This window comes from Rhagoletis zephyria, unplaced genomic scaffold (assembly GCF_001687245.7).
Source record: "Rhagoletis zephyria isolate East Lansing unplaced genomic scaffold, Rhagoletis_zephyria_1.1 Rzeph_scaffold_00354, whole genome shotgun sequence".
In the NCBI taxonomy this organism is placed as follows: domain Eukaryota; kingdom Metazoa; phylum Arthropoda; class Insecta; order Diptera; family Tephritidae; genus Rhagoletis; species Rhagoletis zephyria.
In genome coordinates, this window is record NW_016157438.1 from 205,676 (window position 1) to 233,166 (window position 27,491).

A 27,491-nucleotide genomic window follows, 5' to 3' on the forward strand; every position below is an offset into this window, starting at 1 on the left:
ATCAAACTTTACCGAAGATGTTGTATGATATTTCATAATACTTATTTTAATGTGTTTGAGCATTTAATCTTAAAGTTACCAGATGAGATCGGAAGTTACCACATTACCTAAGAGAAAAAAGTTAAAATTTTTGGTAAAATCTTAGCAAAGTGGCAACCGTGTGTTGAACTCAATTTGAATGCTATGCGATCCACAGGTACATTTTCTCTTTCACTATGTGGTAAAAACCAACATCAGTGACATGATTTAGAAGTGAAACACAAGCAATACAATTTTGTAATATGTTGGCATTTCGTTGTTCATTGGAGTCAGGCTATTAATTATTTTGCTTCATGTCCAAGGTTAGGAAATTCAGTTAACATTTGAACAAAATTTTAAATCAGTTTCTATTGCTTCAAAGTGAAAAAAACGAAAGACTTAAGCAACGAACCACAAAGTAGCTGCATACATGCATACATACATACATATATTCGCATTTGCGTCAATGTCGAATTTTCTCCAAATGAAACCGGTTTAAGCAAGAATTATGAATAACTTTTTGCTTTGTTTAATTTTCATTTTGCCCTTTTGTGCATTGGTAAAATTGGAATATGCATTTAACGAGCCCAAATACAAGTGCCCGACAAAGTAAGTGCATAAAACCGCTTTTGAATAAATATTTATGTGTCCATTTGTACATATGTGAAATCAAATAATGTTATCTGTTTGGCAAGGGCTCTAGTCATATACCCATGCACTTGCTGGAGAAACTCTGATGCGGGTATCTATGTGAAATGTGAAAACTCAAACTTAGCGACACTCTCGGTTGCGCTTGAAAACCTTGGAGCTTTAGGCACACCAGTGGAGCATTTGGAAATTGTTAAAGGACATTTTGGTAAATTAAAAACTTTACAAACTCCTCTATGTATGAACACGCTAACATAAGCGGGGTTCTTTTCAGTACGTCTATACGGGCCAGTGTTTTCTAAAGTAAGCCCAAGATTACTTACCATTACTGATACGCCAATCGCAACAATTGAGAACTTTCCCTTTTTTGGTGTAAACAAAACTATAGAGGAACTGCGTATTGTACACAGCAATCTATCATCGTTTACACCGCTGTCATTTGGGGTGATATCTTGACATCTTTGATAAAAGCTTACATAAATAATCTTATATTTACAGATATTAGGAAATGCAAAGGAACTTGTTATTGACGGCCATTCATTGAAAAATGTCAATAAAAACATTTTTGAGAATCAAAATATTGGAAACAAGTTGGAAGTTCTGAGAATTATTAACGGGCCACTAAATGATGTTCCAATTGAAGCGTTTCAGGTATGTAGAAAGAAAGAAATATATTCGGACGCAATTAAGTATATATCGCAAAATTTTTTTATACTTAAGTATGTTGTGTATGACCCCGTATTTCTCGGACTAAAATTATTAGAACTGTCGACTTCTGACAACAACACGAACATTTAATTTTGTTTATACTTACAAAATTTTGCAAATTGTGTATGTAAATATGCTCAGCTTTTTTTGTTTGCAATTTGTTTGTCCAACATACTACAGCATATAACTAAATCAGGTACTTTCCGACAACGAAAATACCTCAATTCTTCTCTCAAATCTGTTACTAGGGTCGTCTTTAACTAATATTTGGTAAAAATGGAAAGTCCGGACTCGTACTTTCTTATAGCTATAACTGCCAATTGTGTCTCATATTAAGAGAATTTATCTATTTGCAACTTTACTTTTTTCCACTTTGATTCTGCTCAGTAATCGGACGTCTACCACATTGTGGTAGATCTGCCACTTTTTTGAGCATCTACCACACAAGGTCTGAAATCTACTACATATTCGCGTTTTGGAGTATTTTTATTTTTGCTCGACATGATTTTCTTAATTTTAAGAGCAAAAATTGTCCAACACTAAACATTAACAACAAGAGCAAATGTAAGGATAAAATAATCTGTAAAATAGTAAATTTTTTCAATAACGAATTTTTCGACAGGATACGTGGTTTTATTGTGTTAAATTGCAAAATGTATGATTTATAACAAGTGTTCAAAAACGGCGATTTCTGTGAAAGTATTAGCAAATTTCAGTGCATCTAAAGATTCTAAAGCGTGGTTTACTTTTCCTTGAGAATTGTCAAAATCGGCAAATCCCAAGTAGCGGTTTCTGGAACGTGCAGCACTCCGCAAGGTTGCAGAAATCTCTCAAAATATGTTCGAAAGTTATCTTGATATGGAAGAAACTGCTTTACACTGTCAAGAAAAGATATTGCCAAAACTCAACGCAATTTTTAGCAATTTCAATCTANTATCATTTCGTCTACTTGAAGCAGTTTCGCAGTACACTCTTTACATTCTGCCGGCATCATGTACAATTTACCATAAGGAGTATGGCAAAAATATACACCCGCAAAAGTAAAAACTACGCAACAATAAAATAAATAAATTAAAATTAAAATATCCTAATTAATCCCCGCGTGATGGCAGCACTGTTAAGTAAGGTTATCACTTAACTTATGCCTTCGCTTTNTTATTATACTAAAATAATTTTTTTTTAGATTCTAATTAAAATGTTTGCAACTTAGGTGAAACCTTGCAGGATTTTTTTTAATGTTTGTACAAAGTTTGATCCAAAACCTGAGATCTACCCGAGTTTTTTGAAATCTACCACATTTTTTCCAGATTCTACCACAATTTTTTTTTTAGTCCGATCACTGATTCAGCTCTTGACTAAAGTAGGCAAAAAATTTAAGGTTTTACCTTTTCATTATTTTCACAATTAAACTGTATACTTACATGTATCAGGTGTGCTCAAATAGTACGGAGACTTTTAAATTTTCTCGGGTTGGTACATTTGTCCCGAACGTACATTCAGAGCTTCAAGTGTATAGCATTATTTGTTTGTTTGGGAGATGCATAAAGGTTAGAAGTTTTCCTCGAGTTTTTTTATGATAAAATGCTGGACTTCCAGCAAAGGAACCTAAAATATTGGTATCTACGTACATTGTACATACATAGCAGTGATGGGAGAAATTGTATTTACTAAGTATTTTGGATGTTACTAAATACCGAGTATATTAGTATTTACTCATTCAAAGCGCTCCTTACAGGTCTATTCTGCGCTGGTAATAAAAAGTTTGTAACCGGTAAATTTTGTTACCATCTCATAAGCTGGTAACAAAGTATTGCCCCGTGAAATATGCAATGCCAGAATTTGCACAATTCTTCATAGCTGAATCGCTGAATATTTTAACTGCATTACCAACGTTCCTAGAATCGCGGTGACAAGAACTGGTAACATTTTTTGGTAATAAAATTTCCCGGTTACAAAATCTTCGGTAACGCGCAGAATAGACCTGTTAGTGTAAAAGTATTAAGTTAGTTTCACTTCAAGGACGGCTTCCTATACAAATTTTTTTTTCCAATGCCCTCCTTTACTTTTTGTTGTACCTGCTACAAGCGTCTTTATTTTTGCATTCCACTATTATTCCCCCACTATTTATTTCTTTCACTTTCATTACAAGGCCGTCCGTAGGCTCTACTACTTTTTTAGTGCATCCTTTGTTTCCTTAGCTTTTTTGCTTTTATTTTTCAGTTTAATAACAATTTTACTTGCGCTCTCCGTAACCTTGGTAACTTGAGCATATGTCATTTTCGTATTACCATTATCATTAGCTACGCGTAAATCCTTTAGCAACTCATTACTCTTTTGGAATTCTTTAGACACATCACTTATGATCTAATTTTTCATAGCGATCATTTTTACCTCAATATTATGCTCCAAAAATGAGTTGAAATCTGCTACTTTTTATCTGCGAACATTTATTACTAATTATTTGCTCAACTATCTGTTTCACATCAGAAGCTTTCATTTTTGATTGTTCACATTTATTGATTAAATGTTTAATCGCAATAAATTTCGTATTTGTGTCTGACAACGCGCATTGATTACAGAACCATTTCAAATTAATATTTTCTGTTATTATTTTTATCTCATGTCTCTTTATGTTACTGCATTTCAAACAAAAATTATAACCACACCCACCAGAGCATATCATTTTGTCTACTTAAAGCAGTTTCGCAGTACACTCTTTACATTCTGCCGGCATCATGTACAATTTACCATAAGGAGTATGGCAAAAATATACACCCGCAAAAGTAAAAACTACGCAACAATAAAATAAATAAATTAAAATTAAAATATCCTAATTAATCCCCGCGTGATGGCAGCACTGTTAAGTAAGGTTATCACTTAACTTATGCCTTCGCTTTGACTGCTTTTACACAGTTCAAGTATTGAATTCAACTCTGCTCGCATGTGGAAGAGAGGGGGTGAGAAGAAAGGGGACGAGTACACGCATCTGTACCGTCAAGTCGTTTCAACTTTCTTGCTTTGCTTTTGGCATTTTCGTTGCTTCCCATTTAAAGAACCAAAAACTTGAATTCAACAGAATTGAAACGTGTAAAAGCAAATAGACAACACAAAAGAGAATGAGCAAGAATTGCTTTCAAGTACTTGAATCATGTAAATCGGGTGTTTCTTTGTTTTGCCTTTCAGCAATAAATCACTGTGGTACTCACAGAGAACGATTATCAGGCGCGCAGTCACCGGCAGAAAAATCACCAGGGCAGAGTAGCAATAGCGACAGCGAAGCTCTGCAGGTAGATAAATCCCTTTAGAACAGCCACCTGCAAGGCAACAGCTATCCACAATCGCGCCGGCTCGTTGTGTTGAATTGTACTCAGCGTATAAGCAGCCGCTTGTTANTCTTTATGTTACTGCATTTCAAACAAAAATTATAACCACACCCACCAGAGCATATCATTTCGTCTACTTAAAGCAGTTTCGCAGTACACTCTTTACATTCTGCCGGCATCATGTACAATTTACCATAAGGAGTATGGCAAAAATATACACCCGCAAAAGTAAAAACTACGCAACAATAAAATAAATAAATTAAAATTAAAATATCCTAATTAATCCCCGCGTGATGGCAGCACTGTTAAGTAAGGTTATCACTTAACTTATGCCTTCGCTTTGACTGCTTTTACACAGTTCAAGTATTGAATTCAACTCTGCTCGCATGTGGAAGAGAGGGGGTGAGAAGAAAGGGGACGAGTACACGCATCTGTACCGTCAAGTCGTTTCAACTTTCTTGCTTTGCTTTTGGCATTTTCGTTGCTTCCCATTTAAAGAACCAAAAACTTGAATTCAACAGAATTGAAACGTGTAAAAGCAAATAGACAACACAAAAGAGAATGAGCAAGAATTGCTTTCAAGTACTTGAATCATGTAAATCGGGTGTTTCTTTGTTTTGCCTTTCAGCAATAAATCACTGTGGTACTCACAGAGAACGATTATCAGGCGCGCAGTCACCGGCAGAAAAATCACCAGGGCAGAGTAGCAATAGCGACAGCGAAGCTCTGCAGGTAGATAAATCCCTTTAGAACAGCCACCTGCAAGGCAACAGCTATCCACAATCGCGCCGGCTCGTTGTGTTCAATTGTACTCAGCGTATAAGCAGCCGCTTGTTGATGTTTACTTACCCTACAAGAAAAGGACATTTTAGACTGACCGATTCTCAATACACTCAAACAAAAACCAAACACATAAAAACGCTGTAAAAATTTCCCCACAATTTTAAGGCAGTAAAAAAGAGACCTTAAGTTGACATCAATCGAGGCCATATGATGAAAAGGGATGCAAGATCACATGTACACAAAAGAACTGATCAGATTTTTCAGAAATCTCTGCAATTCTGACGTAAAATATGATCCCAAGAGGCTGCAGATCTCCCAGTCAGATGACCAGTCATATGACCGGAGATGTCTTGTAGGGTAACTAACGACCGCTCAGCAGCGCAGCGGCTGCGCCAGTAGCAGCGAAGCAAGCCTGGATTTGGCAAAGCAGGCCACCCTACAAGAAACGGACATTTTTGACTGACCGATTCTCAATACACTCAAACAAAAACCAATACACATAAAAAACGCTGTGAAAATTTCCCCACAATTTTAAGGCAGTAAAAAAGAGACCTTAAGTTGACATCAATCGAGGCCATATGATGAAAAGGGATGCAAGATCACATGTACACAAAAGAACTGGTCAGATTTTTCAGAAATCCCTGCAATTCTGACGTAAAATATGATTCCAAAAGGCTGCAGATCTCCCGGTCAGATGACCAGTCATATGACCGGCAGATGTCTTGTAGGGCAGTTGCTGGAATTCCTAGCTCTCCTTCCTTCAGTGCTTCTTTGTCTGCTTCGGTAGACTATTTTGCTGCTTATTTGCGTTTTGGAGGAACGTTTATTTGCGTTTCGAACGTTTAATATTTACTTTTTCAATTAATAAAACGCGAGCAAAATCTATGCGACCGTTCCGTTTGACGATTTCTACAAAAATCCAGTCATATGTGATGAGTTTAAAATAAACAAATCAACCGTTATCAGAATTAGTCAAAATGAAAGCAAAAGTAAAGATAAAAAGTATAGAAGCCGGACTTGGGAAATGGAAAACTTTAAACAATGCGAGTACCCAAAAAGGATTTACACAAATCGGAGAAAGTATAATGTTCCCATATCTGTCTAATTTGTAAAAGCCAAAGTCATAAAGTTAAATAAAAATACCCAACTGAATCTTTTGTCAGACAAGACATACATTTCTGATGAGCCTGGTCCATTCCTCGCTTGAGCAAATGCATCAAGGATGCACAAAGTTCTTCTTCTTATTTGGCGCTATAACCGCCTAAGTGTTTTTTGGCTGAGTCCAAAGCAGTATGTCAGTCGTTTCTCTTCTGTGCCAAACTGACGCCTATTGTAAATGCCAAGTGAAGCCAAGTCCTTCTCCACTTGGTCTTTCCATAGGGCCTTTATCTTCCACCATCGCGACCCGCGTTGAACACTTTCAGAGTTGGAGCGCTTCTGTCCATTCATACGATGACCAAGTCAGCGTAGCTATTGTACTATATCCATGGCGTTGTGAATCTCATAGAGCTCACGTTCCATCGCCTGCAGTACTTACCTCCGCCAATGGGAACGGGCCATAAATCTTTCACAGAATCTTTCTATCGAAAACTCCAAGAGCCACCTCATCAGATGATTTCATTGTTATTGATGCTTATACTCTGTCTATTTGTGAGATGACAGGAAATACTTCGTTTTGTACTCGTTCACCATCAAACCCACACGCTTTGCTTTTCTTTCTAACTCCGAGAAGGCAAAAAAGACGTAGCCCTTATTTCTACCAACAATGTCGATATCGTCGGCATATGCCAGTAATTTTACGCTCTTGTAAAGTATTGTGCCTGAGAGGTTCAGTTCTGCGACTCTTATTCTCTTCAGAATCAGATTAAAGATATCACACGAAAGGAAGTCACCTTGTCTGAAACATTGTTTGGTATCAAACGTCTAGGGAAATCCTTCTTAATTCTGACGGTGGTATTGCTCAACGTCATTTTACACAGCCGTATTAGTTTGGACACTAAATTCAGACACCACGAAATAAAGACGACTTTCGTGCTGTCGAAAGCGGATTTGAAATCGAAATTATTCTCACGGGTCTTTTCCAAGTTTTGACGTGTTGCGAATACGAGATTTATGATGGATTTAGCAGATATGAAGCCAACTAGTACGGCGCAATCAGTTCGTTGATGGTGGTCTTCAGTCTTTCACACAACACGCTCGATAAAATAGTTCGCTCGTATGGCGGGGTCGCCATTCTTGTGGATTGGGCAAAGCACACTTGAATTCCAGTCGTCCGGCATGCACCTTATCAGCTCCTCACCATCGTACTTGAATAGCTCGGCTGCCAGGTTGCCAGCTACAGAAACTTTGTTATTTTCCATCAGCATAATGGCTATTCGTACCTCGTCATAGTCAGGCGCTGGGTCATCGACTCCATCGTCATCGACTGGAGGCTCGGGTTCATCTTCTCCACTACTCTCAGTGCTGATGACATTCAAAAGCATCGAGAAGTGCTCCCTCCATAATTTAAGTCCATTCTGGACATCGATCACTAGGTCGCCATGGTTGTTCCTACAAGAGTGTTGAAATCTTCCTTAAGTCGCCTAACTGTCTGATAAAAATTTCGGTTGTGTTTCCTGTCGGCTAGCACTTCAAGCTCTTCGCACACACGTATTTCGACCTATCTCTTCTTATTGCGGCAAACACGTCTAGCTTCCCTCTTCAGTTCCCTATAACGGTTCTACATGGCTCGCGAGGTGGCACCTCTTTTCTCTGCAGCTTCTTGACACTCCTAATCGTAACAGTAATAAGCGGGAAATGTGGTTCCAGTGCTCGCATATGTCAATTTGTTGAACAGTGCTCTCTCACAGCAGGTGTGAGAGTCAAGTAGTGAATCAACTGGCCGTCTGTTGTGATTGCAGCTTTTCGACGTTGAGCGTTTTCCGTGCATTGTTGCACAATTTTTCACATTGTTCAATTGTCATTATCGTGTCATCAACTGTAGTCAAAGTGTTCTGTACAAAGCTTAATAAAACACGTTATTTCTCAACACGATTAGAAACACTTCTATTTTATTTTACAAAGTTGGACACATATGTATATATATAGCAAAGCAAAGCTAAGTGAATGCTGGTAACGGCTAACTGTGCTTACATACAATATATTTATGTATATAGTTACGTACAAGTACATGGGTTGACAAAATAGGTACAAACATATGTATATAAAATTGGGAGAGTATAAGAGCACTGGACGGCAGCCGCTCTTCAGCGACACCAGTTTCTTACCGCGAGCATTTAAGTGGTGGCCAGATCAGTCGAATTCTGCACACAAAGGTATGCACAGTCAATAATGACAAGTGAAAAGATCGTTTTATTTGCCAATTGCGGCGGTTTACATTTAATTTATTCTTTTTGACTGCCACTGCAAGGGACTGGATTTCTTTCAAATAAAATACACCGCAATGGATTACGAAACGCCGGAAATGTGAGTAATTTTATAATATGAAGTCATTTAATTTTATTACGAATTCGTGTATTAACAGGCGTGAAAAATATGAACGCACCACATAAGAGCAGCTGCAATCATTTTAGCCCCTCGCTCGCTCGTTAGTTTGCTCTGAGCTTGCGCAACTCACGAGCAACAGGCGAGGCTGTTTTCAAACGAGCACTCGTTAAGTACGAGCGCACGCGTTGAGCAGCCAGCGAGCGAGTAAGCCAACGAGGGCAGCGCAAGAGTAGGGCAGGCAGCAAACGAGGACCTCATTAGCTCTGCCCTCGCGAGGGCGTGGTTACGAGCGAGGCACTCATTTGCAGCAGCAGACGAGCGAGGCGAGTAAACGAGCGGGGCAAATGAGGCAAGCAGATTAAACAGGCAAACGGGTTGTTTGGTCAGCAAAAATGTATGGGATAAAAATTGCATCAACTAAGAATTTCGAGTAAAGGATTGTATGCACACATGCAGATATGTATATACATACACATATGTATGGATTTATTTATGTATATATTCTCATGCACGGAAGAATAGATGCGTGCTATTTTGACCAGTTTTATCTACTAGGTAGGTACATAGGTTCTTTTTTATGCGGATTTGAATTTATGCGGTTTTTCAAACCCTTTTTCCGCTGCAGCCATTTTGCTTTTTTGAGAGCTTTTATTACTTTTTTTTCAATGTGTAAGGGGCAATGCTTCTGATAAATAATTTGTCTTTATATTCTTACCTACAAGTAATTACTAAGTAATTCGGCTAAGTAACTATGTTACATATGTATGTATAAATGAGAATATACATNTTAACAGGCGTGAAAAATATGAACGCACCACATAAGAGCAGCTGCAATCATTTTAGCCCCTCGCTCGCTCGTTAGTTTGCTCTGAGCTTGCGCAACTCACGAGCAACAGGCGAGGCTGTTTTCAAACGAGCACTCGTTAAGTACGAGCGCACGCGTTGAGCAGCCAGCGAGCGAGTAAGCCAACGAGGGCAGCGCAAGAGTAGGGCAGGCAGCAAACGAGGACCTCATTAGCTCTGCCCTCGCGAGGGCGTGGTTACGAGCGAGGCACTCATTTGCAGCAGCAGACGAGCGAGGCGAGTAAACGAGCGGGGCAAATGAGGCAAGCAGATTAAACAGGCAAACGGGTTGTTTGGTCAGCAAAAATGTATGGGATAAAAATTGCATCAACTAAGAATTTCGAGTAAAGGATTGTATGCACACATGCAGATATGTATATACATACACATATGTATGGATTTATTTATGTATATATTCTCATGCACGGAAGAATAGATGCGTGCTATTTTGACCAGTTTTATCTACTAGGTAGGTACATAGGTTCTTTTTTATGCGGATTTGAATTTATGCGGTTTTTCAAACCCTTTTTCCGCTGCAGCCATTTTGCTTTTTTGAGAGCTTTTATTACTTTTTTTTCAATGTGTAAGGGGCAATGCTTCTGATAAATAATTTGTCTTTATATTCTTACCTACAAGTAATTACTAAGTAATTCGGCTAAGTAACTATGTTACATATGTATGTATAAATGAGAATATACATAATATTTATAAAAATCATTATTTCGTATTTTATTTCATAAATGAGTAGGACATTAGCATTTTCAAATGAATATTCCTGGTTTAGTCCCCATACATATGTATGTATGTAGTATAATACAAACTACTATTTGGGGTGTTAAACAGTATTTGATAATTAAGGCTAGTCCACATAGAACTTTCGCGTTGACTTTGTAGTTGGCGTGTGCTTCCTTTAATCTCAAATTCAAATTTGTGGCCATAAAGTCGATCGTCAACAGTTCAAAGTGTAATGTGCAAGGTGCATCGAACTCTTTCACCTTGAGTGAAACGCCAACGGCGCTGAAATCGAACTCTTCGACTCAATCTGATGTGGATTCTTTGCTTAAGGAGGTTGCTTTTGACACCAATAAAAATTCAACCATGCAGTCCGTCTTTAACGTTACTAGTGTTACTTAACAGCATGCATCACGATGAGTTGGCCTCTGCAGTGGCCGCACTTTCTGCTGAGATTAAATCTGTTCGTGAAAAAATGTGTAACGCATGTAACTATAAATCATCATGTGAAAAACCTCAAGCCAATGTTCGAACCCAGCTGATAAGTGTGGATCTGTCATTTCCTCTTCGCACTTCAGTTGATTCTGCTGCTCAAATCACATCTGCGCTACCAGTGGCCACGATTGAGAGAAATAGAGATTGCGCCAATCGCGGTACCGCTAATCCGCTCTTTGTGATTTTGACAGAATCAGCTGTGTGCGTGACATCATCTTGGTGCAATTGTTGATTGTGAGCATACGAAAAAAGCAAATAACAATTTTAATATTTGTGCGTTAATATTTCTGCTTGGTTTTAAACAATTATTGAGACATTACAAAGCAAAATGAAGTGTGCCGCGACAAAGTGTAATAGTGAAAACAAAAAGAAAGCGTGCGATATAAGTTTTTTTTCGTTTCCTACGGACGCAAATCTGGCGGAAAAGTGGAAGCAGTTCTGCCGACAAGGAGATGCATTAAACACCAAATCGAGCTATGTAAATAGATACATAAACTTCACTACCTACTTATTTTTGTTAGTACCTGATTCTTTTTAGTGCTGGTATGAGGTAATGCACCAGTGGATAAGGCTGCCACCTAATACAAAACAGTGCCCAAATTATTATACATTTAAAAGTTCAGCTTAAATTATGTTTTACTTGGATAGAATATTTGTTTCCAAAGAGGCCACACTCATGCATCCTCTCGGAGATGGTACAAAAGTCGTCAAATCAAAGCTGTGGAGTCAACAGCTGTGGAGTTTATGGTGGTTGGCTACCGTCCCCAAATTTAAATATGCACTCTGCATGGCTTTTTACAATGTATGCTTTAGGTCGAGTCCAAAAACTCGCTTTGCTGTACACCTTCCTTTTCGTCTACATGAAATTGCAAATACTGTTAATACATCAATTTTTTCATGTGCCTAAAATCGTACTTACCTAAAGGGCTACATGTCCAAAATTATTGCTACGTGTTCCTAATTAATCAATCTTTGTATATTTATTGATTCCTGCAAAATTGGGCCATGTTATATTAAAATAACACATTTTTCTGCATTGTTTACATATTCTTATATGAGTTTTGGCATTTCTCTCTCGCAATTGCTCACTCAATGCTAACAGCTGTGCCTACGTCTGCTACCGGCAATTGTGCTGATGTTCTGCGTCAGACGTCATCGAATGCTGCGTCCACTGTTGCTGCTGCGTCGGAGTCTATCTCTCCGTCTGTTTTGCGTAGCATTCGTATTAGCTCCGAGTTACCTGGTCGTTCATCTGGTGGTAGTTCAAATGCTGCTTGCTCTTCTAACGAAAAGTGGGGTGTTTTTCACAACAACGTGCCATTGCCGACTATTACTTCGCACCAATTGAACACTTCGCCGGGCTCTGTTGATTCTGCCTGTATTGTAGCTGAGAGTAAAAAGAGAATGCGTAGGCGACAGCAAACGCGCGTAGTGGGTTCGGGTGAGAGCAATGAGCTTGAGGTAGCTGCACGCTATAAGTGGCTTCATTAGTCTTCCTTCTCACCGACTGTTTCGACTGATAATATTAGCTCTGATCCAATACTTTTCGTGAAAAATCCTGTAAAACTGTCAAACAGCAAAATTATTCTCTGAAGTTAGAGTAAAAAGTGAGTAACAACAAAAACGGGAACAAAAAAACGATTTTTCCTGTAAAAACGTCAACCAGTGATTGCTTGACACTTTTTATGATTTTACCAGAAGAAAAAGTTCGGGTAAAATCTTGCAACGTCATTCTCTACACAACTCTCCAAAAGTCGCTCTCATTTACAGGATTTTGGAGCATTTTGGAGTACGGGAACATTTTTCCTGCAACTTCCTGTAAGTTCGTGTAAAATCCTGTAAGTTCATGGAGTACTGGATCAGAGCTATTATTGGATACGTGGAGAAGCATACAGGCATACACAAGAAACCCATCTTATGCTATAAACTCATTAAAAGAAAGTGCGGATTCTCTTAGGTATATAAACTTTAAGCTGGGCGTTAGTGAACATCATGATTCAATAATACAAGGTTAGATAATTATTGACAGCTGCGGTTTGACACTCCCTTACAAAAGGTTGCATTTACGGAGGACAGAGAATGGGCAAGAATGCAATCCCTCGTTTCGAAAATGGTAGTAGAAAAGTACGCAAAGTAGGCAATTAGTAGTGAAATTCCTTTCGTAAATTCTAATGTATTTGCAGGAAATCTGGCATTTTAAACGAAATGTTGAACGTAATATTGATATATCTACGTGAATTACGTAATTTATATGCTATTTAGCCGTATAAAAACTGCAAAATGACTCAAAATTTAAATAAGACTACTATGAGACTGATGTAAACATCCAATGCATATGTTTTCATCAGTTAAATATGCTTCATATGCATATACAAATAAAGATATTGCACAAAAGCTTATACTTTTATTTCACACCAAAGCTACACTGTTTCCATGTAAAATTGCAAAGAAGCAACACGGTGCCACTGCTAAGGGAGCGGTGCGAGAGAGACAACTGTCAGTTTATCGAACCTTGTATTATTGAATCATGAGTGAACATAACATATAAGAACTGCTGAAGCCTGAGATTTGGCCAGTTAATTACGGTGACCATATTAACGAACGTAAAATAAAGCACATTTTTCGCAATGATTTTAGAATACGAACATACAGCTTGTATGATAGTTATTTAGATCAAATATTTGCCAGTTAATTATAGTATTAAATTGTACAAGTTCCTCTTCTCGAAAGGCGCTGTAACCGGATTTTAACCGATTCTGAAAAATGAAACCAAATCCTTATCAAGGACTTCGCCATCCTTTGCTGCCACAATGCGTTTATCATAATTGAGCGGAGTTTATTGTTATATTTCAGCGTGCAACACGATCCTGGGCACAACTTTCCCTGTGCTTTTGTCAACAATGAGTTTTACTCAAAGTATGTTAATTTTTCTGGGAAAATGTCTAAATATTGGTTAAATTTTTTATTTTTTTTTTTCAGTTACATAAATTTCCCCTTATCAGTATTATCATGGATTCGTGACCCTTAAGTAGGGTGCGAAGCAAACTGACGAAGGTTTTCATTCTGTTTTATTATGGACATTTTTATTTTTTCATATTCTATGTTTAAAAATCTACCTCTGCAAAATTCAAAGCTAATTTAAAGGACAGCTTAAGAAATAAAGGACAAATGGCGTCCGTTATTTTGGCAAAAATTATAAAGGACAGGGGATTAAAATAAAGGACTGTCCTTTAAAATAAAGGATGGATGGTCACCGTACAGTTAATGTATTTATTCGTCCGTTTCGTGCTTTTCGCAAGGAGGAAAATCAATCGCCACAGATTTAGCAGCTCATTCCTGTCCTAATAATCTTGTAAAAATCTGCTATGAAAACGCTTCGGGACTAAGAAGTAAATGGCTAAGAAATTTTCTTATGTAAAATTTTCTTGAGGCAGTACGCAGTTCTTAATAAATTTGCTACGCTTTCTACTACGGGTTCCTAAAGTTTTTTGTGAAAAAAGAGCACAAGGCAACCCATGCTTGCAACAGAAATATATGCCCGTTCCATTATTTCTTGAGGAAAGAGCGAGCCCACACGCTGCAGGCACACGAAATAATGGCNTACGCTTTCTACTACGGGTTCCTAAAGTTTTTTGTGAAAAAAGAGCACAAGGCAACCCATGCTTGCAACAGAAATATATGCCCGTTCCATTATTTCTTGAGGAAAGAGCGAGCCAACAGGCTGCAGGCACACGAAATAATGGCAATTTTTTTCTTGATGGTTTTCTTGAGAGCTGCATACCAGCCTTAAAAGACAGAGATGCGGTTAAAACTGGTTGTAGCAGGGGCAGCGGTGTTCTGATAGCAGTCCGCTGTAATCGTCAGGCTTCACTTATTCAGTTGGAGGAGAATGACACTCTTCTTGACCAATTATGTGTGCCACGGTGCAGCGAACAAAGGTGGCGCCGTCAGTGGTACCGCTACTTTGATTTTGCCGATTTTGACAGTTGTGGTTACTTGTAAATAAACCTTTGTTTACAAATCAGCTAAAGAGAAATTTGAATTATAAGTGAAAAAGTTTAAATTGTGTTAATTTGCAATTTGCGAGTGATTTTTTAGTTGAAGACTGCTTAAAAACTAGTTCAATGAAGTGCTGTGTGTTATATTGCGACAGCCGTCAAGATGCAAGAAGCGTAGATGCAAGTGTAGCGCTGAGACGAATCGCTGCATTTTGTGTACATAGGGCACGGCAAAGCCGTTCCCGAAATGTTTCTCTATTATTATATTAACAGCATTTCCTCACAAGGATTTTGTTTCTGCTCCACGCACCTTCCATTAGCAAGTTAACTAATCAATCCCGCAGAGATGCTGCTGCAGTTTTCTGCAGCAGCCTTAATTGCAAAGCAATGGAGTGCACTAAAACGTTTGCTGAAGCAGCCTCAATTGTAAAGCAATGGAGTGCACTAAAATGTTCACTATTCTCTAATAGATTAGGTGAAAAATGCAATATTTTCACATTTAGCAAAATTAAAACACGTTTTTCGCTGTAAAGTGAACTGCTTTGGCAGTTTCAACTCGTCCTTCTTTTCGCTCTATTCTTTGTTTACTTGTGGTACACAAATGTCAACGTCCAGGACGGCGCAATCTTGTATTCTATCATTCTTGTATGTGTGCGGATTCGAGGTGCGCTCGATTTTCTATATATTTGCGTTTCTTATATTCCACCTTTAAGTAATGAAAGTATCTATAAGTCGCATGTTAACAATTTGTTAGCCCTTCAGAATGTTATTGGGGATAACCATTTATGTGTTTTTGGGGACTTTAATTTAAGCAACATAAGTTGGCAGTACCTAGATAATAACGTATTTTTAACTCCGTCAAATATCAATACTCATACGGAATCTTATTTTATTGATAATTTGTTGGGCATGGGTTTAACTCAGATTAATGGTATAACTAATGGAATGTGTCGCTTTTATACTAAGTTCAGAGAGAAATTTAATTGAGTCAATTAATCTTTTAATTGAGCTGCCGCTTTTTCGTGGACACACACAGTCAGCTGCTCGATTAGCTAAAGTGGTGGAAAAGTTGGTACAATCGTATCTTCATGTAGTTCGAAAGTGCATTCGGTACAAACTCACAATTTTAGTTACATTTTGAACTAGTCAAATAAGTTTTCAGGAATTCAGTTCTTATTTTTATTCACATTTCAACACATTTTCTGGTGTGGGTAACTTTTCTTAGACAGTCTACAGTGCTGATTCGCCATTTACTAGGACGTTGTCTGAGTTTAATTACATCTCTAACTTAATAGATTTGCACCTCTCTGGTACCAAACATTTATTTCAAATGCAAATAAAAAATTATTTTCTATGTAATAACTTAAATTAATACGTCACACTTGTTTTCATATTATTGCCTTGTATTATTAATTATTTACTTTAGTACAAATTTGTGAATTTCAATGAACAATTTAAAATATCTATTTTGTTAGTATCTACACAATTTCAATTGCACTAGCCGTATTTTTATTTCTATTTTTATTATTCATACTATTGTTGTTTAAGTATAAATTTCTTAAATGTCTGTTCTGATTTGACAAATAAATATATGGGCATATTCAAATATATGGGCATAGATGATTTCACATACAAAATCACTTCGTCATCATGCTGCAAACACGTGCATGCGCTGGAAGTGAGAGAAAGAGACAAAAAGTATGTATGTGTGTGCGCAGGTGTTTCGGCTTTTGAGTAACAGATGGCGCAATATTTAACACCTAATCACAACGTATGTATGTAAATACATACATACGTACATATGTTGATTGCAGTTTTCTTTCTTTTGTTGATTGCTGTGTTTCTTTTAGTAATCTATGTATGTATGTACATATGAATGCATATTCGCGAAAACTTTTTCGTCATATCAGATGTGTACCGTTCGTTCGAATTTAAAAATGAGGTACCAGATTAAAGGGCTTGGCCTGTAGATGTGCAATAACTTCCAATTTTTTCAAAAAGAGTTGCCACCTGATAAAAAATGTAATTCAAATTATTTTTGAGTTAGATCAATTATTACACTATGAGTGGCGATCGAAATTGATTTGAAAAGGCTTTATTTGCTATTTACATATAATATACAGGTTGCCACCTGTTTCAAAAAGCATGTTCGACTTAAATAAAGGCAGACAATTGAAATTTATATCCTGATATGGATGTCAGACGGAAAGGGTTGTGGTTTGAAAATATTTTGCAGAGGGTTGCCACCTTTTTACAAAGTTAGATTCAATATAAGCAAAAGGTTAAATAAATAACTTCAATATGAATATAAATCAAAATTGCTTTGAAGAAACTTTATTTCCAAACAGCATGTAGGAGGGTTGCCACTTGATTTTAAATTCAATCCGAATTAAGAGTATTAGATAATTTAAATATGTATCACAATACAAGTGTGAGACGAAAAAGGTTTAACGAGTTTTTGGTTTAAAAATAATTTGAACAGGATTGCCATCTGCTTGAAATATTGGCGTCAAACAAATGATTATTAAGAAATATTTAGGTTGTGCATTTATAACATTGAAGAGGGTTTCTACCTGTGTAAAAAGTTAAACTCAAATTATTTAACAAGTCAAATGAATTATTAAAGTATGGTTAGAAATTTACATGGGTTAAAAATGTTTTTTTCTGAACCTTATTTAAGAGGGTTGGCATTTGTTTTAGAAACTAAATTCAACTTGNTACAATTGCAAGTATTCTGACATCTTTTTGCAGACGCAAGAGCCTGCTGCTAATTCAAGTAGTGAAGTACATGAAGACAGTGACAATTTGCTTGGCACACTACTAAACCAAATCTCCCAATACGAACCAAGAAGCGAAAATACCACAGAGGCATTTTCAATCATAGAAGCATTCAATGAAAATTGCGATTTGAAGGCCAATTTAGCAGACTATTGGGAGTCAAAAAAATTTACTCACAGTACCTTGTACCAGCTATACAAAACTATTCATGCAACTCCCGCTACGCAAGTTAGTGTAGAGCGGGCGTTCTCCACTTTAAAATATATAATTAATGACTATAGGTTTGAGTGATGATATCACTGAAGCGATATTAATGTTACTCAATTAGTTTTCGCATAATTTCTTAACAGCGTTTTGTTTACTATTTGTTAATTATTTAATAAAAAGAAATCCCATAATGCTACGTACTCCTACATAAATTTTGCTTACAATTTTCTTCTTAAATAATGAAACAAAAAAACTATTGATATTTCCTTTTTGATAATCAACGAAACGAAATTTTTTTCGTTAAAATTTTTTGATAACTAACGAAACTATTTTTATTTTCATATTTTGTTTATTCATAATAAGCAAATGAAATTTTTTGATAAGTTGTTTTTTTAATAAATAACGAAACGAAATTTTTTTGTTTATATAGTTATGCAGCCCTGCTTGAAATAAGGAAATTAGATACACAATTTAAATATGTATCGCAATACCTGTGTCAGTCGAAAAAGGTTTAACAAGGTTTTGGTTTTAAAATATTTTGAATAGGGCTACCAGCTGCTTTAAAATTAGAATTTAATTAAAGTATGCATAAGTTAAATTAAATATTAAAATATGACGTGAAGCGAAGGTGGTAAGACATCCTTAGTTTCAATATTTAGAGCATTAAAGAGGGCTGCCTCCTATTTAAGTAAAAAGGTAAAATAAAATTATTTAATAAGTTAAATCAATTATTAAAAATATGGGTATCAAATAAAATGGGTTTAAAAAGGCTTTATTTCTGAACTGTATTTAGAGCGTGGTCACGTATTTAAGAAACAAAATTTAACTTAATTCATCAGGCGCATGAAAAATATAGGTATAACAATATCAGACGCAAGAGAAACCTTTTTTAATTATATTTAGGTGGGCTGTGTCAGAAGTCTTAGCTAACTTATGCACAAATCCAAAGACGAAGATAAGGCGAAGACGAGCACCAACACGAATACTAATACGGGGACCTAGGCTAATATAAAAAGTAATAGAAATTTCTGCAGTATGAAAGGAAATAAAAATAAATAAAATAAAAAACTTTTTAATATGAAACGCTTTTATAAATGGACTAAAAAGTAGAAAATAATATTTCTCAGTCCCACAGAATTTGTTTTGATAACTTTTGATTTTGAAATTTCAGCAAAAGTCATTATAAACAATTAATGACATTGAAAACGAAAATCGTGGAGCGCATGCAGTACAAAACATTCGATTTCATTGACAATAGTCAAACTACATAACATTCTACAGCGAAAGTACAAAGTCGTTATTAATATATGTACCTACATACATACATACATACATATATTACTCTTCGCCCCACGCTTTTCATTTTCAATCTTATAAATTGTTTATACTGACTTTTGCTAAAAACTTCAAAATCGAAAGTTATCAAAACAAGTTCTATGGGACTGAGAAATATTATTTTCTAATTTTAGTATATTTATAAAAGCGTGGTACATTAAAAAGTTTTTCTAAAATTTATTTATTTTATACTTTTTAGTCTTGTCTGTATAAAATTTTGCAATAGATACTAAAATAATTCTACTTGCAGTGAAAAGAGAACAGAAGACTATGCAAGCAAAATGTTGTTTGCTCCCATTTAGTATATGCCTACATATGTACATACACACATATAACAGCAATTAATTTCATTTAAAGAAATGGCGTGTCGTCCATTTCCGCTGTAGCGTATGTAGTGCATATTTTTAACTTCTTCTGCCGAGGCGACATCTATCTCTAGAGTTTTTCTAATTGTATGTCTCTGATATGATAGGCTGCCTTCCTAAACGTCAATTGCTTTGCATACGTACAAAGTATAAAGGGCTAAATATAATATGAATAAGCTGGCGTAACTGACTGTCAGAAAATGAACGAAAAGTCTGTCAAATGCATAAGCAACGTGGTGTAGACTTTTAGGTGGCTATATTTTACTTACATGAGTTCAGTGTTGCCACATTTATTAGATATAACAAGAGCCACTATCAAGCAGTTTGTTGTAGATCACACAATTATAGTAACCTAGAAACGCCGAAGAACTGTTCGCCATGCGAAACTTTCAGGATAACCTGGTGTTTCTGTAAAAGGAAACGCTTACGGCCCACTTCCTAATGTAGAACCAAAACTTCTTTTGACCTGTGTTACATGTAGGACTGAATCGAAAAAGTTACCAAGTTGAAAAATAAGTTACCAAATTACCAAATATGATAAATAAAGAAAAAAATTGCCAATTTCATACACATATGTACATACATACGTACGAGGACAAACAGCTGATTCCGTACGGAAGGTGCGATCAGTATCGCTCTTTCCTTAAGCAAATGACGTTTGGCGAAACTTGATGTTAAGCACATTATAGTTTCAGAATAGGATTTATGTGTATTCGCACGTTTGCATACGCTTGCTTATTCATATTATAGTTAGCCCTTAAGGTTCCATAACGTCGAACTACAAAATATTGACAATGTAAACTGTTCCAAAACGCAGCCGAAAAGTTACCGAAACGCATCGCTCGGGCAATCAGCGCATCAGAAACAAAGTTGATGCTTCGTTTGTTATTGGTTAGCATTGGTGTTTTAGAAATGGAGAATTCAGAAAATTTGTTCACTGCTATATTGAATATTTAAAATATGCAATAGGGCTATTCTCGATTCGGTGCATAAGAGCTGACAAATTAATGCAATTGCAGAAATATGCCATGGATTGTGAGCGACCTTTATTAAACTGTCATGGTAAAACTTTCGCAAAACAATTTTTGTGTATCAGCTTTAGTTTTGTTTATGAATTTAATTAGCTGATAGAAATGTCAACCAGAGTTGCAATGCATAGCATTTTTATGCTATGGATTTTCGGTATTGTAAATAATTTGCAATACAACTTTGCAATGCAATGATGCTAGGCCATTTGCACCGGATCGCGAATAGCCCTAATGTATATGGTTGCAATGTGTCGCAACTCTGCATGTACAAACAGTTTGAAAACCGCAGTATAACAGTTTCCAAACACTGTATTGATACGTTTTGGAAGTCAGCCATACCTACGACGAGGTTGATATCTAGATTAGGTTTGCCATAAATACCTTTGCTATATTTATAGTAAGTTGATAAAAGCGCTGTAATGAATTGAAGTAGTGATACACGTCATCACTATGCGCTCTCCTATTGAAACATATGCGTTTGAAATCTACGCTTTGCCCTATGCTCTTTGCTCGCCGCTCCACTATGTTTTTGGCCCAAGTATAAGGAAGCCCATTTTTCAGTTAATTAAAGTCAATGGAGCACAAATAGAGTATTAGAAGGACATATTTGTATGCTTTACTCATTTTATTGTTTTTTTTTTTTGATTTATAGTTTTGCAACAAATAACTTTTAGATTTTTTTAATTCTTTTAAATTAGGTTAGTATTATAAAAAAAATTAACCACTCTATTTTAAGAGAGCTCTTACCATGCAAAAGTGATAGAAGAAAGTTTTTACCTATCGTGATTGTGACGGCTGTTTCAAAGACTTTTGTACTGGATTTATAATTTTGCAACGGAGTGTATAGTTTTATGAATAATCTCAGATTGGTTCCCTGATACAAACTTTCGATGCACACATACATATTGCGAAGACACAAACCTAAAGACAAAGTAATAAACAATTTAGGGCCGGTTACTCAATGTCTGGTTAACACTAATCTCCGGTTAAACATAGTTATCGACGTTACCGACTCGCTGTTGTATGCATAGAGTCGAAAACGTCGATAGCGATGTTTAACCTCTAATTAGTGTTAACCAGACATTGAGTAACCGGCCCTGAATCTATTAGTATTTATTAGTTTAACGTTCAATCCATTTTCCTTCATTGTCGACTGCAGCCAGGTTTTTACCCTTCTCAAATGGAAGGGCTTTGAAGTTAGCGAGAATAACTTGAAACAGAACAGGAAGATCCACATATCCACCTTCTAAATCAATTTACTAATTATTTTGTCAACATTGAGTGTATAATTTTTTATTAGTACACATTATACATAGGAAAAAACTTGAAAGTTAGGGGGGCATAATTATTAAGCTTGTGGCGACCTGAGTCGCCTCCTAGTTGTAAGGTTTGAAAATACATCCCTGTGTGGCAAGAAAAGACATCCCTGTGTGGCAAGCTGAATCAGCTGTCTTTTCGTGTTTTTCCCGCGCCACACAGGCTTGTACAAAAGAATATAACACGATTGAATTGAATTTAACGTTGAGAATAAAGGTTTGGTTTTGCTAAGCTTATTAATCGGCTTTTCAATTGAGGCTACCAAAGTAGCCAAAGTGGTGACCCCGACGTGATCTGGCAACGAATACAGTCGTAATTGACTTGGCTATGGCCAAATACAATTTGCGATTGCCAACATCAAACGGCGACGAGCCAATCGAGGATTTTTACGATAGTAGTAGCGCAGCGATGGAGGCAGAAGAGCTGAAGATGCAACTGCAAACGATGCACGAGCAATTGCAACAGCTCAGCATAAGCAACGCGCAACAAGTCAACACTCGTTCTCGTATACAACGGGTGCAATTACCCAAGTTTAATACCAGCAACCCACAACTTTGGTTTTCTCAATTAGAGCGCTCGTTCAGACTAAGCAACGTTACCGACGACATTGATATGTATGACCTTGTCGTAAGCAATCTGGATGAGGGCATCATCTTAGCCATTGATGATCTGGTGACAACGCCGCCTCTACAGAATCGATATCTTGCCGTGAAGTCACGGCTGTTGGCGAGGTTTGCGGAATCAACGGAAACGCGGCGACTACTTCGCGGAGGAGATACTACCGGCATGAAACCTACAGAGGTATTAGCACGCATGAGACGACTAGCACCAGACCCAGGGTGTGAAGCTATCGTACGCACGCTGTTCCTGAACCAGATGCCGTCCACCATTCGGCCGCTTCTGTATACGTGGCAGGAGAGTAACCTGGATGAATTGGCGAAGGTAGCTGACAAGATGACTGACGCTGCTAGGGCAGATCCGATCCTTACGCTCTCCAGCTCTCACCAGCAGGCGGAGTCAGCATCCGGAGATTCCGTTGAAGCATCACGTAAGTCAATTCCTACCGGTGATGTTAAAGAGATGATGAAGATGCTCCTCGAGTCAATGAATAAGTTGCAGGCTGACGTCAGGAATCTCAAAGAGGCGGCGCGGAGCACACGTTCACCATCACGAGCACAAGCGCGAGTGGACACGAGTGGAGAAAATGGCGGGGTACTTTGCTATTTTCATAGGAGGTTTGGCAGCAATGCTCGCAAATGTCGTCCAGCCTGCAGCAAGAGCCAGTCGTTAAATTAAAACGGCTGCCATCAAGTTCGCTGGTTGGCGGCAGCCCTACGACAGTCAGCAGTACCTCGAAGCACTCCGATGTGGAGCACAGCAGCAGGCAGCATGAACCTCGTCTTCATGTCATCGATAAGAAAAGTAAAATACAATTTCTTGGGGACTCCTGATCGGTAGTGTCAGTTTTACCACGCGCGATTGTAAAGTCAGCAGTGAAGCTTGGCGATCTTCAACTTTATGCGGCAAATCAATCGGTCATTCACACGTATGGCACGCACATATTGGGTATCGATTTGGGTTTTCGACGCAACTTTAGTTGGCCATTCATAGTAGCAGATGTGAACGCGGCTATAATCGGTGCAGATTTTCTGACCAGATACGACTTACTGATCGACTTAAAGAAGAAGAAGTTAATTCATGATAGCACACAGCTATCAATTACTGGTATCGTGCTTAACGCCGTCAACTATTCGCTTTCAACGATGGGTGAGAGTAACGACTTTCGAGATTTGCTGAAGCAATTTGGTGATGTAACGCAAGTGCATACGTTGCAACGAAATACTAGCACATCGCACGACGTTATTCACTACATTGAGACTTCTGGTTGTCCAGTTGCAGACCGTCCTCGAAGGCTGTCAGGAGAAAAACTATTGGTTGCATAATAAGAGGCAAATGTTCTGTTGGAGCAGGGGATATGTCGTCCTTCAAAGAGCTCTTGGGCCAGCCCTCTCCACATAGTGCCGAAGAAGACTGGTGGCTGGCGTGCGTGCGGGGACTACCGTAAGCTTAATGCAATTACTGTTCCCGATCGGTATCCGGTGGCGCACGTACACGATTTCGCGGAAAAGCTTCATGGAAAGTCCGTCTTTTCGACCATTGATTTGATTAGAGCGTATTACCATATACCTGTGGCGAAACAGGATATACCAAAAACGGCCGTGTGTACACCATTCGGGCTAATAGAATTCCTTCGATAACATCCTTATCATATCTGCTTCACATGATGAACATGAGGAGCATCTGCGCACCGTATTGTCTATACTTCGCAAGCATGGTTTGAGGATCAATTGTAGCAAGTGTCTATTTGGCAAAGTCCGAAGTAAGATTTTTGAGCTACAGCATTAACAGTGACGGTATACGTCCGCCAATGGACCGCGTTGACACCATAGTCAATTATAAACGGCCCGAGACGGTGAGCGAGTTGCGGCGATTCTTAGGCATTATCAACTATTATCGACGGTGTATTCCTCGTGCCTCAGAAGTCCAAGCCCCTCTTAACGATAGACGTAAAATTGAATGGACACGAGAGCTTTCCGATGCTTTTGCGGCGTGCAAGCACAGTATAGCAAACGCTGTGCTCTTATCACATCCTTCACCTCGCGCGGAATTAGCACTAGCATGCGACGCCTCCGACACGGCCATTGGCGCGGCACTAGAGCAACGAACTCATGGTGTCTGGCGTCCGCTTGGGTTTTTTTCTCGCAAGATTTCGGATACGGAAAAGAATTATAGTACGTATGATCGAGAGCTCCTTGCTATTTATGATGCATTTCGGTATTTTAAAGACGTTCTCGAGGCGCGTATTTTTCGATTTCTATTCGATTTCGATGCCAAAGGCAGTGTCGTTGAAGGAGGTCAAAGCGGCTCAAAATGAGGACTCCGAGTTAAAGCAAATTTTGCGCGGCGATTCATCTCTAAGGCTCCAATTGGTGGACTAGAACGACGGTATTACGACATACTGCGACGCCCCCACGGGAACCATACGACCGTATATACCACAATCGCTGCGGTACGCTGTTTTCGCTTCGCTGCACGGCCTATCGCATCCAAGTTGTAGGGCAACGCTTCAGCAAGTACGATGAAAGTACGTTTAGCCATCCATGAGGAAAGATGTAACGCTGTGGGCGCGCAACTGTTTGCCATGCCAACGTGCAAAAATAGGTCGACACAACTCACAAGCTCCAGAGAAGATTGGTATGCTGGATAACCGCTTCGACCACGTCCATTTAGACATCGTTGTAATGCTTTTGCTAAATGGTTATCGCTATTGCCTTACTATGATTGACCGCTTCTCTCGCTGGCCCGAGGTAGTTCCACTGAAGGACATATCTGCTTCGACCGGTGTATCAGCGTTTTGGGCTCAATGGGTCGCACGCTGTGGTTGCCCCAAAACCATTACAACCGAGCAAGGTTCGCAGTTTGAGTCCGCCTTATTTCGTTCGTTGGCCAATACCTTGGGTTGCCAGCACATTCATACCACCGCGTATCATCCTCAGTCAAACGGCATGGTTGAGCGTTGGCACCGCTCCTTCAAGGCAGCCTTGATGTGCAACGCGAATACAAACTGGACGGACTTGCTGTCAACTGTAATGCTGGGTGTCAGAACATGTTTCAAGGCAGATACTGGTACATCAGCAGCTGACCTCCTTTATGGAACTGGTATTCGACTGCCAAATGAGTTTTACGACGACTTAGATGAAAAGAGGTTGCTGTCTCTACGGAGCGTTTGGAGGATGCATTTGTTTTTATCAGAGAGTCCAAAAATGACGAAAATCGAGAGGAACACGCTAGACCGGGGAAGACATACGAACGCAGGAAGATAGTAAGATTCGCTCCCGGATTGGTCACTGGAGAGGGGGTAGATGTGGCGAACTGAGCCGCCCCCTAGTTGTAGGGTTTGAAAATACATCCCTGTTTGGCAAGAAAAGACATCCCTGTGTGGCAAGCTGAATCAGCTGTCTTTTCGTGTTTTTCCCGCGCCACACAAGCTTGTACAAAAGAATATAATATAACACGATTGAATTGAATTTAACGTTGAGAATAAAGGTTTGGTTTTGTTAAGCTTATTAATCGGTTTTTGAATTGAGGCTACCAAAGTACCCAAAAGCTAGCATTTCCTAGTACTATTTTTGAATATATACCTGGCTACGGCCATATTTCATTTAACGCAACACCACATACAGAAGTACTTTGAGACTTTGGTTTCACTAACAACCAAGTACCAAAGTATTTCGAGGGTTTGGCTTCACAAAATAGCGCGAACAAAACTATTTAGAGACTTTGTCTTTACTAAATACTGAATACAAAACCATTTAGTATATGTGACCAGGGCGGCGAACCGGTTTTGAACCGAACCGTCGCTTTTTTCGTGCTTTGAGCCGAACCATGAGTCGAACCATTTTTATTGTGAAATGCTGAAACCGAACTCACTAAAGTATTTTTCAAGTTTTGTTATACACAAATGTGTGTAAAAATGCAACCCTCTGGTAAAACTGCAACCATTTTCGAGTTTAATGGCACCTGTGTGAGTTATAATTTCACAAATTTAAAAAATGCTTGAAACGTTTATATATGCAAGAAAATGCATATAACCGTCAGCAAAAAAAAAAATAAAATAAAAACCTGTGCAGATTTTAAGACTGTATGTAATTCAAACTTGCTCCTATCATATTACATTAAAGTTGAACTAAAGACCTCGGATTTTTTTTAGTTCTGATTAAAAAGTTTAAAACTATGTATGTATAATGAAATTTTGTAGAAGTTTGCGGATCTTTTAAAAATTTTCATACAAAGTTTGAAATTTTGATATGGTTGTTGTTATATAAATAGCTATACGTTTATAAAAAAAATAATTAACGTTAAAGAAACGAAAGCAAAATACTAAAATATTGGACTGATATTATTTTGACCATAGGTACACTTGTACATATGAGGTTGAGGCCTAGTGTAAGCTCCAATCTACCGAAAATGAGGGTTTTTATAATAATTTGTTTGTTGAGTGTATTACGCATTTTTACAAATAAATTTGTCGAACATACATGAATGGGAGGAAATCCATGAAAAAAATTGCCAAAAATCAATTTAAAACATAAAAGTTGTTTCTAGAATTCTTATTAAAAGTTTGCAAGTTAGATGAAACATTGAAGAATTTTCATAATTTTTGCACAAACTTTTAAACTTGGATTTTATTAGAAGATGAACTATACTTAAAACATAAAACATTAAATAAAAAGGAACAGTCCAGCGCCTTCGTCTTGGTCTGCTGTATCGGAGATACAGCCGCTAAATTTAAACGTAGAATACGTTGTATGGTTAAGATCATATCCAAGTCAAAAACGAAAGCACACACTAAGAAAAAAGTATCGA

At 37.8% G+C, this 27,491-nt stretch overlaps 1 protein-coding gene across 2 annotated transcripts in view; it reads left to right on the plus strand.

The window, feature by feature from the left end:
• Window positions 1–218: 218 nt before the first annotated feature.
• Window positions 219–27,491, plus strand: part of conv (insulin like growth factor binding protein acid labile subunit convoluted) — a 79,317-nt gene continuing 52,044 nt past the window's right edge. The window contains exons 1-4 of one of the 2 annotated variants that reach the window (XM_017610956.1): window positions 219–627; window positions 714–874; window positions 941–1,110; window positions 1,165–1,317. In XM_017610956.1, the coding sequence (XP_017466445.1) occupies window positions 527–627; window positions 714–874; window positions 941–1,110; window positions 1,165–1,317 (585 nt within the window). In that variant the 5' untranslated portion in view covers window positions 219–526. The remainder of the gene's footprint in view (window positions 628–713; window positions 875–940; window positions 1,111–1,164; window positions 1,318–27,491) is intronic. The other variant, XM_017610957.1, reaches the window with a different exon arrangement.